Genomic DNA, 11,077 nt, shown 5'->3' with positions numbered 1-11,077 from the left:
TTGGCTTGTTCATCACGAGTCTTCTTTTGGAACCGACGTAGCGGCCCACCTTGGTTAGTAGATGATCTTCATGAGCCCCTGGTTGGGCCGCAAGAGATAGCGTAATATGGGTTACCCGAAGAGTAATGCCCACATCAGCGGTGGTTCGTCTGCAAGACGAGCCAGATGACTGTGTCGAGGTGGCGCTCAGCGATGAAATTGATGCGCGCAAGGCCAGCCTCCTCGCTGAGCTTCGGGAGGATCTGCTCGAGCTCTGCGTCGTCGAGGTAGTCATCGGGCGCGAACGCGGACGCCGGCGCATCATCGGGCTCCATCTTCACCACCATTGTTGTTGACGGCGACAAGCGGAAGTTCGAGGACGATGAAGTGGTGAAAGGGGAGGAGCCGTGGTGCTGGTAGGCAGCCGACTCTCACTTCGTGAACATGGGCGGCGGGGCGAGGCGTACCTGAAGTAGCGGTACAACGCCCGGAGGTCCCGCCACGACCAATCTAGCCGCTCGGCGACAGTAAGAGACACACCCGGAGACCATGGTGCTTCGGCAGCTCTCGATCTACGCGCACGTTGATTGCCCGTCGGCGAGAGGTGGGGAGGTGGAGCAGCGGATTGGGTTTGGCCCGCATCGGCCTCTCCGACCAGCATATATACGGGCGGATGGGGTTTTGGGCTGCGGCATTTTCTTGGCCAGAACACCGGCATATTAGTCCAAACATGCATTTACAGCTGATATGCGATGTCTGCTAGAGATGCTCTTAGAGCAACTGTAGCAGAAAACTCAAACCATAAACCCCAAATGCGCGGAGACATGCTAGAGAAACCAACTTTTACAGGCCGAAAAAAACCTCGACATCCTAAAATAAGACTCTAAACAGGGATATTTGGGAATGTTCTCTGTCTCCTTCCTCATGCGAGCTGCCCATCCCCGCCTTCTCCATTGGCGACTTGCCACCCCCCGCATGCGTTGCCCGCGCTCGCGCGCCGACTCTGCCAGCCCGACATCACCCCTTCGTGCCGCTCGCTCACCTTCCTCCTTTCGTGATTTGCCAAAATTCAACCCAACCGGCGACCAATTCCGGCAAGCGTAGTTCAATTTTTGTCAATCTCCGGTCGGATTATGTAGTAGTTAGCCGGAATTTGGCCGTACTCCGGCAAGTCTACCGGCGAAATGTGTCCACGCGAGGCAATTTTTTTAATCAACAATAAAAACTAGGGTAGATCGATATGGGGTAGAACCGTGACCTCTAGGGTCGGCTGGTATTCTCTTTATATATGGGGTAGTTTACAGAGGGTACAGAGGGTTATACAGTCGGTTTATACAATACCGACCGTATACATACATGTTAGTATTAGACTAATATACATAGTTTATCACCCTCCCTCAATCTCAACTGATCTATGAAGATTGAGATTGCGTTTACAAGCTTCAAAAAGTGGCAACGGTAAGGGCTTGGTGAATATGTCAGCTAGCTGATCCTTGGAGGAAATAAACCTGATCTGGAGCTTCTTCTGAGCAACTCTTTCTCGCACAAAATGAAAATCAACTTCAATGTGTTTGGTGCGTGCATGAAAGACTGGATTGCATGAAAGATATGTGGCTCCAATATTATCACACCACAATATTGGTGGATTTTTCTGTATCACTCCAAGTTCACCAAGAAGAGCTTGTACCCAAATAATTTCAGCGGTAGCATTAGCAAGTGCCTTGTACTCAGACTCTGTACTGGACCGAGAGACAGTAACTTGCTTTCTAGCACTCCATGATATGAGATTTCCTCCATAGAATATGGCAAAACCCCCCGTGGATCGACGGTCATCAACATCACCCACCCAGTCTGCATCAGAGAATGCAGAAAAGAGAGGAGCAACAGTAGTGGAGTAGGGGCGCAATAAGAGACCATGTGAGAGAGTAGACTGCACATAGCGGAGAATGCGCTTGACCGCTGACCAATGAGTGCACCGAGGAGCATGGAGAAACTGACAGACCTTATTGACAGCAAAGGACAAATCAGGCCGAGTCATAGTTAGGTACTGCGATACCGAGTAGAGTCCTCGGCAGAAAGTGGAGAACCATCTGTAATGGAGAGCTTATCAGTAGACGCCATAGGAGTAGACATAGGAGCACACTTCTGTAGCCCAGCACGATGAAGCAACTCCATGGCATACTTGCGCTGACTCAATAGAAGACCACGGCCCTGGGAGTGTACCTCAACACCCAGAAAATAATGTAGCGGACCAAGATCCTTGAGAGCAAAGGAAGAGCCAAGTTTACTGACTAAACGATCAGCAGCTGCAGACGAAGAGCTCACTAGAATAATATCGTCCACATAAACAAGTAGATATACTGTAATGCTGGGACACCGCAGAATAAACAGGGACGTATCAGCAGTAGATGGTGTAAACCCAAGTGTAGCAAGCACAGAACCAAGTCTAGCATGCCAGGCACGACGGGCTTGTCTGAGCCCATATAGTGCCTTCTCCAGATGACACAGGTAACCAGCATGAGAAGTATCCTCAAAACCTGGTGGCTGTCGCATGAACACTTCTTCCTCAAGAACTCCATGCAAGAAGGCATTCTGAATATCAAGTTGACGAATATGCCACCCATGTGTAAGAGCCATAGACAGAAGCAGACGAATAGTAGTAGGCTTGACGACGGGACTAAATGTATCCTCATAATCAAGACCATAACGCTGCTTAAATCCTTTTGCAACTAAACGTGCCTTGTATCTGTCAATGGTCCCATCAGCTTTCCTTTTTATTTTGAACACCCATTTGCAATCGATAATGTTCAGACCAGATCGAGGAGGTACCAATCGCCAAGTATGGTTTCGCTGAAGAGCTGTAAACTCTGTTTCCATTGCAGTGCGCCAATGAGGTGAAGAAAGTGCTGCACGGTAGTCTGGTGGTTCTGTAGTGAGCATAGTAGGATCAGAAGATCTGCTGGTGTGCCATGCAATGGTGCCATCAGTGCGAATTTTTTTCTGGCGAATTCCACGCTGTAATCGTGTGGTAACACCCAGCTGAGGAGCGGGCTGGGCCGAGTCTGCGGTCGAGGTAGGCGGCGATGAGGCGGATGGCACCGTAGGCGATGACTCCACTGGCGACGCGGGAATATCAGGCGCCACTGTCGAGGACCCAACAGAGTCCGGAGTGGGAGCTGAAGACGGCGATGACGGCCCAGGTGAGGATGGGTTGTCCGAAGTGAGCCGCGCGGGCGAGGCCTGGTCTGCATGATTCCCATCGATGGTATGCACGCGATCGACGTGATCACCAGCGGTAGGAGTAGATGGCGTGTCATCCAGAAGCTCTAAGCGAGCGCCACGCCCCAAACCTGCACCATGATTAGCCAAAAGCAATGGAGTATATGCAGCATCAACAAATTGGTCAGGACTGGGTAGAGAGGTGGATGACAACGGAGCTGAAGACGGCGAGGTAGTTTGAGAGAAGGGAAAAACTGTCTCATCAAAAACAACATCGCGAGATATGTAGATACGGTTTTTGAGGATATGGAGACACTTGTAACCCTTATGTAAGGCACTATAGCCAAGAAATACGCACTGTTTAGAGCGAAACTGCAGCTTGCGGTTATTGTAAGGGCGAAGGTGTGGCCAACAAGCGCACCCAAACACCTTAAGGAAGGTATAATCAGGAGTTTCGCCTAGGAGGCGTTCTAGAGGTGTTTGCATGTTAATGACACGACTAGGTAGACGATTAATCAGGAAGCAAGCTGTAGTGAAAGCATCACTCCAAAATCTGTAAGGTGCACTAGCATGAGATAGAAGAGTAAGGCCAGTCTCCATGATATGCCTACGTTTGCGTTCAGCAGTCCCATTTTGTTGATGAGTATGAGGACACGAGACACGATGAGTAATGCCAATGTCAGCAAAAAACTGATTGAGACGATGGAATTCACCACCCCAATCACTCTGGACGTGTATGATTTTCCTACCAAGTAAGCGTTCAACATGTTGCTGAAACTGAAGGAAAATTTTGAAGACATCAGATTTATGTTTAAGGAGGTAAAGCCATGTAAAACGACTATATGAATCAACAAAGCTTACATAATACTGATGACCACTAACTGAAATCTGGGCAGGACCCCAAACATCTGAATATATTATCTCAAGAGGAGCAGTGGTTACACGAGTAGATAATGAAAAAGGAAACTGATGACTCTTGCCTTGCTGACAGGCATCACAAACTACAGCTTTATTAACTGAAATAGATGGAAGTTTATGACGATGTAAAACATGCTGAACAATAGGAATAGCTGGGTGTCCTAGACGCGAGTGCCACTGTGAACGTGACACCTTGAGAATGCTGAAGGCTTGCTTTATTGAAGACGCATCAAGATAATAGAGACCGCCACGACATCCCCCTCTAAGAAGAACCTCCCTGGAAGCTCGGTCCTTAACAAGGAAGTACCAAGGATGAAATTCAAAGAAAACGTTATTATCGATGGTAAAACGTTTGACCGAGAGTAAATTACGTGTAACAGAGGGAACATGGAGGATATCTTTTAGGTGTAAAGAATGAGATGATGTGGGTATTAGGGATTGACCAATCTAAAGGTATAAACGATGCCCCCCATAGGGGGCCTCACAAGGATTTGAGATTCTGGACCATTGGATCACCCCATCAGTGTATCTTGTCCGTTTATTCTGGGCAGAAACCGAGTGTTCGGATTGGCCCTCCTGCTAGCTAATCCCATGCAACATCGGTGTGTTACCCACCAGCGGCTGCACGTGGGTCCCAGTTCTGTCCCGGCCCACACGTCGGTCACTGCGGGTCGACTTCGTTCGGTAGGCCTTGCTGTCGGGGCGTGGAAAAGATCTCCACCCGCAGGGCTAAATTGGGTATTTCCGCGCACGATGATCGGATGAGACAAAACCGCAGCCTGTGCTCGACAACCCTAGCCATTCATGCGCTCTCCCCCCAATCCCCTCTCGTTTGGCCGCCGCCTCCCCATCTCCCGCTCCGCGCCGTCGGCGGCGTCCTCTACGGCGAGCCGTCGTCGCCCGCGTCCTCTCGCTCTGGGTCATCAAGACCAAGGGCGAGCGGTGAGCCAGGCAAGAAAAGGCGGCTCTGCCTCGCATGGCCGAGCTCGCGTCGTCTTCGTCGGCTCCGGCAAGGCAGGGCCATGGGGGTCGGCCGCAGTCTTCCTCGGCGGCGCGCTGGCCATACCTCGCCGCCTCTCGCCTAGCGACCGACCCCCAATCCGCTCGCGAGCTTCCTCGTCCCCAATCCCTCGACGATTTCTCTTCCGCCCCTCTTTCCTGCTCGTTTCTGCTTCTCGTCCACCTCCACTCGCCTCTGCTCTTGGGATGCGGCTGCCTCTCCCTCGTATGGTCGTTCTCCCGATGTCGCCATAGCTGGCCTTGGGCGCGAGCGCCACCTCCCTTCGTCGCCATGACTGGCCCGGAGTAGCGCCGTCCTTGGGCGCGAGCAGTGCTTCCCATCGTCGCCATGGTTGGCCCGGAGAGCGCCGATCTTGCGCGCGAGCGCCGCATGCGGCACGAGCAGGGCGCCAGCCTTGGGTTGGACAAAAGATTCGTGAAGGCGTCCGCCGGTCATGCTGGTGGCGTAGAAGAGAAAGGGACGGGCCGCTGCCACCACGGAGACGAAATTCATCCTCACTGGCCCAGGCCAAATAAGGTGCTCCTGGCTTCTCCTAATCCTCTTCCCCCTTATGCTAACATTTTTCTCTCCCCGTCCAATCCTTAGTGTTTGAGTCAGCCTCCATGCCGGCCGCCGTTCATTCTTTGCCCCTCCACCAGGACCCATCTTTGTCTCGTATGGGGATAGAAGGACGGTATCAACAGAGCTGCTCAGGCTTCTGCTGGCAAACCTTAGGGTAAGGCCTCCTTTAACCCCTCTCATCTTTGTATGTGCAGCTGCTATTTATTTTGTGCCTGCAAGGTGTTTGATGAAAAGATAGTGGAACGATTAATCCATGTAATATTCATTCTACTCTGCTATTTATTTTGTGCCTGCAAGGTGTTTGATGAAAAGCTAGGAGAACAATTAATCCATGTAATATTCATTCTACTGAATAGATTTTCTTTTACTGAAATTTAGCAACAGTGGCTTGCATGGTAAGCTATATCACCTCTCTCTTCTATGACTTGCCTGTAATATATTGCCTCTCAGTTTTGTCAATTGGTTGTGCAGGTTAGTATTGCTAAATAGATGAGTGATTCATTGGAAAATATATTCATGTTGTATTATTTGAAACTCAAGCATCAGATAATTATTCTCAGATTTAGATATCTTGCTACAGTCAATTTTGTACAGATTCAACCTTTGTATACAAATAGCTTAGGTACAGACTCTAACGTTCTCTCATTAGTTCATATATGACGTTCGGGGTTAATTTTGGCTATGAATTTGTTGTGCTTTTGATATATGCAGATTGCAGTCACAATGACAAGCTAGCCGGCTATACCAACAAAGCCAAAGCAAAACAAAAATTAAGGAAACCTTGTGGTAAATTTCTTCTTGCAGTTATCACTTTTCTTCAGTTATTTTGCTTCAGGTGCTTTTGTTTAGTTTACCCTCTCAATGGACATTGAAGTTTTGCACAAGTATGCTTAACTGTATTGTTTAGAAAACTATCAGCCTTGGGATGTGTATGCAGCACTATGTTTCTTTTCTGCTTCAGATTTCCATATGGGTCTGATGTGTCGATAGCTTATGCAGGGTATACGCACATTGATACTCTTGCAGGGTTGTTTCCTGCTGAAACATGGGATTGTCCATATAATGTTAGTACCCATGGGTTGTAGTTTTTAATGATTAGTATGGGCATGTGTTATTACAATTAGTGATTTATTCTAAGAAAGGAGAAACTAAACTGTGAAAGAATTTTTCTATCTAATAATACTGGTTTTTGATATTGTATGTTTGATAAAGTCTGCTGAACAACCGATAAACATAGCAGTTTCCTTTTAACTCATAAAAGTGGCCATATAACTGACACTATTAACAGATTTCAGGTTTTAGCTAGAAGTATGGTGTGCTAACAATGCTTATTGTGCACGGTCCTTATGCAAACAGATATGCATAGATCCGAGTTTCAGGGGATCTAGGTTCTCTCTGGTGGATAGGGGTTTTATATATGTGATCATATCCGCGGAGATGGTGAAATGGGTTGGCAGTGTTATGAAGCTGGGAAGCTGTTGAAGAAGACCAACACTTTCACTGACTTAGTTGCTTGTGCTGAGCAGTAAAGAAACGTTTTGTATCAGCGGGAGAAGTGCATGTGGCATGTTCATGGGTATTATCCTAAATATGAGGCCTGACTTATTCAAGCCAACTGTTGCTGAGGTGCCTTTAGTTGATGTTCTCACAACTATGCTTGATCCAGCTATCCCGTTGACTGCAGCTGAATGGGAGGTATGCATTTATTTTCTTTCCATGCTTCACTATCATATTGTCACTATCTACACTAGCTTCAGTTAGATTTGAATTGGCTTGGATCCAGGCCAGGATGAATTTGGGTGGGTCCTAAGAGTAGGAAATGATTGTCTTTCTATAAGATCTCACCAAATTTCTTTTTACGTGATTTGAACATCTATAGTTTTATGTCAAATTTGTCCTTATGACAAAAAATAGGAACTCAAGGATTGCATGTAAGGATATTAGTACATTACTCTTCGTGTCCATTGCAATGCGCATACTTCATGCCCGTTGAAATGCATATATTTGTGCCCATTGCAATGCACATGCAGTTTAATTTCTTCTCTCACCGAATCATCTGATTGTCTTTCGGCCTGTAGGTGGTGTGCCTGCCATTGGGGGCAGTAGGTGGGTTATCCAAGGAAATAAGAATACTATTATTACCTAAAGTCATGTTCTCGATATTTACGTATTCCTACACAAACTTGCTAAATTAGTATTTAAAAGGCTGAGTTTCTCGCTGTGCTGCCACACCGGAGGGTGTTCCTGTCCCCGCTTGGCACTTCTGAACATGACATGTAGGAATGGCTTCTGTTATACCTGTCCCGATGTTTCACTGCCATTATCACTTCTGTAGTGAAATGTTTTCTAATGGAAAAATATAGGAATCAATACTGATAATTAAATTGTAGATATGATGCAATGATTTTTCACCATCCAGGTTTAGACTGTTGAACCTGTCGTTTAGTCACTAACGTGAATGATTTTTACTGTCTTCCTATTTTGCAATCTCAGAGTGAGCAACTCTTGTGGAGTGAGAGGAAATGACAAGCCGTTTGTGCAAAATAGGAGTTAATCGAAGAGCTGGAGTCTAGAGGGAAAAAAGTTCAGATTTTGCGACAGTATTTCAGAGAAGCTGGTGTCGGTTATCTTAGATAGTCCCAACAAGGTTTCTCTAAAAGGATATTCACAAGAAGAGTGGACCATAGATGAGAGTGATGAACCATAGATGATGGAAATACTTAAATATAGATGGAGATAATGCTGAACTAAAAGGTATTAACAGACTTTCTATGTTTCCTGCATGATGCAGCGCCATCCTTGAAACCAGCTTGATATTTATTTCGATTGCTATAGCGCCTACGGGTTTGTTGGACAATCGTCATCGGCCATGGTGGAGGGCTGGAGGAGGGAGGTGGAGCAGGAACGTCGGTCGCACTCCATCCTACACGCCGATGCCCCCTCCTGGTTGCATCCTCAAGCGCTCTGGTTTCTTAGAGTAAAGCACTGTGATTTTTAATTGCTAATTGATTGTTTTCCTGAACACATGTGGGCAGGTCTCGGAAAAAGAGGCCAAGTCATGCCAGGCAACAGCGAGCAGGGCGTTCAACGCAGTTGTTGGGACAGGCTGCCGGAGTGGTGTTCTTGACCTCATGTGCAGCTGGGAAAAGATGTCCGCTTTGTTGTACTGCAAGCTGCTGATGGCAGGGTGAGCTTTCTCTCTCCCTCTCTCTCTATTGCCATATGCTATGGTTCTGTAGTCACATCCTTGTTCTTGCTTGATTGAAATATTGGTCGTCACAAATTTGCAATGTTTCCCTGCACATTTGCACACCACTGCAACATTGTAGCCTCAGTATATGTGATGACCTTGCCCGACTATCACCGTCCTGCACAGCGGCCGCCCGGCTCCGCCTCCTCCAGAACTAGAGGCGCAAGAATATGTTGATCTTAGGTGTGCCACTGCAGAAGGTGTTTCCTTTTATTGTGTGCTATGTTTTTTATACTCTGAAACTTTTTAGTTCGTCTAAATAAATTATAAGCCATGGGTTCAGTTCTCCATGCCATCGATGATATGAGTGATTTGTTCCTTGATCAAGTTTCAGGTTGGGGTTTCCACAAATATGATCCTTCGTAGCATGTTACTTGTTATAGTTCTGCATGGGAGTTGTTTGTTGAGCCTACATCAAGGATTGTGATGTTGTTTGGCACCTGCACAAACTCATATATCTCTCGGCCAAATACACACAAACAAAGATTTTATAAAATCTTTCTGTCTTTTTTGATTAATAGCGAGTTTTAGCTAGCTTCTCGCGAGGATTTCTGCTAGGTCATGAAGCACAAAAAAGGCCTGAGTAAAAATAACATGTGCCGTTTGCGGCCGGTCAAGAGCTTGGCCAGTATGGGCAGCAATACAAATTTCGAGCAATTAATCGTGAGGTGACCAACTTGGATTATTTTTTTATATCTGTTGCACATGTAATTGTTTTCTCCTATTATGTGCTAGCCTGGAATTAAATGTTTTGTTTATACTACCTAGCTGCCAGAAATCACAACTTTGTTCATGTGTTTTGCCACCTCTTTAATAAAAGGGACATGCTTTCTGTTACTTTGTATGCACGTAGTATTTACGCACTTGAGCTACAATTTTAGATTGTCTATACTTAATCCATGTTGAGGTAAGAAAGTTTATCCAGTGCTTCTTAAACTAAATGATTCATGGTTGTTTGAATCTTCTTTCGAATTGAAATTACCAGGCTTTGGTGTACAGGATCATTGAGAAGGTTTAGAGTATCCTTGATGCTCTATTTGGGTAGGGAAGACCAAAAAGGTAATCTGTTCTCCCTCATGATTATGTGGATTTACTGGTTTACTGAACTGAAGCTTGCTTTCCATATACTTCTGTACTCATCGCCGTTTCAAGATTTTGCCTGATGTGTTGAGCTCTAAAATTGCAGTGTTGCCTACCAATGGAAGATTGTGTGTGCTCAAAACTTGCTCCGTGCAATTTGTATGGCGGCATAAAATTTTGGCTGTACATGCATCCAAAGATCTGTCTTAAGATTTCTGTTGTACTCGCCGCCAGGACCGTTGCCAGCACTCAGCAAGGTACCTTCCCAAATTCCGATCCATGATCTCATCATGGTGTCTTGCTACGTGCAGCCATGTGTGCTGGCTTGAGAAGTATTTTTTTGTTCCTTGCTTTAAACTCCAATGCCATTGTTGTTCGCAGTTGTTTTGTAGGTGCGTACTCAAGGTTTGGGTGACTCGATTCTGTAGTACGTAGTTGTAAAAGTGGTCCGGCTCTTTCGTGTATATCATATTGACAGGTTTTAACGCACATATGACTAAGAAAATCCACCTAAGTTTTTTTCTCATGCCATGTTCTAGCATACACAATATTTTGCATGGTAAAAAGATTGCGGACATAATTGATAGAACCTTCTGGGATTTTTAGCTTATTTTTGTATATAACGTCCCTTTAGTAATTTCTTGTTTCTGAGTTCACTAGCATGTTTATAATTCTTCAATCCTTTATTTCTTTCTTTGTAGATCTCGGCTTTGTACATCCTTCTGGTTGAATGATTCCCAGTGATTGATCATGCTCAGAGTCCAGAATCCAAACATGCTGAGTTAGTCCAGAAAAATAGGCAAGCCACCAATCTGAACTAAATTTTGACTAGGATCATTCTCTTTTCAATCATTCTTATGCTGCTATTTAATTTATCTTTGTACAAAACACATCCATGTGTTAAGTCAATGTGCGCATGATTGTTAGACCGTTAATAGCGCGTAAACATTTGGATCGCGGGTTACATTGCTACATGCTGGCCAATTATTTGTAACTTTTCTTATGTACTTTGTTGAATAAATTGGAAAGAGAAGTATTTTGTTAGTAAA

At 45.8% G+C, this 11,077-nt stretch overlaps 1 protein-coding gene across 13 annotated transcripts; it reads left to right on the top strand.

The window, feature by feature from the left end:
* The first annotated feature begins 4,900 nt into the window (after positions 1-4,900).
* On the top strand, positions 4,901-11,077 carry LOC127341344 (uncharacterized). 13 transcript variants are annotated; one of them, XR_011754876.1, is made up of 12 exons: positions 4,903-5,653; positions 5,776-5,852; positions 5,996-6,093; positions 6,170-6,320; positions 6,410-6,484; positions 7,055-7,393; positions 8,192-8,452; positions 8,534-8,644; positions 8,734-8,885; positions 9,934-10,007; positions 10,135-10,285; positions 10,730-11,077. XR_011754876.1 is itself a non-coding variant. In XM_071827939.1 (11 exons), exons 1-5 carry the CDS (start codon positions 5,465-5,467, stop codon positions 7,084-7,086), a joined length of 435 nt encoding a protein of 144 aa, XP_071684040.1. In that variant the 5' UTR covers positions 4,901-5,464; the 3' UTR covers positions 7,087-7,393; positions 8,192-8,452; positions 8,534-8,644; positions 8,734-8,885; positions 9,934-10,007; positions 10,135-10,285; positions 10,730-11,077. The 13 variants fall into 13 exon arrangements, 2 of the variants coding, with proteins under 2 accessions (XP_071684040.1, XP_071684041.1); XM_071827939.1 differs by lacking the exon at positions 5,996-6,093 and having other exon boundaries at positions 4,901-5,653; positions 6,259-6,320; XM_071827940.1 differs by lacking the exon at positions 5,996-6,093 and having other exon boundaries at positions 4,901-5,653; positions 6,259-6,320; positions 6,987-7,393.

The sequence above is a fragment of the Lolium perenne genome, chromosome 3 (assembly GCF_019359855.2).
Source record: "Lolium perenne isolate Kyuss_39 chromosome 3, Kyuss_2.0, whole genome shotgun sequence".
Classification (NCBI taxonomy): Eukaryota; Viridiplantae; Streptophyta; class Magnoliopsida; order Poales; family Poaceae; genus Lolium; species Lolium perenne.
Note: the sequence above shows the minus strand (reverse complement) of the source record. Positions and strands in the feature narration are given on the sequence as shown.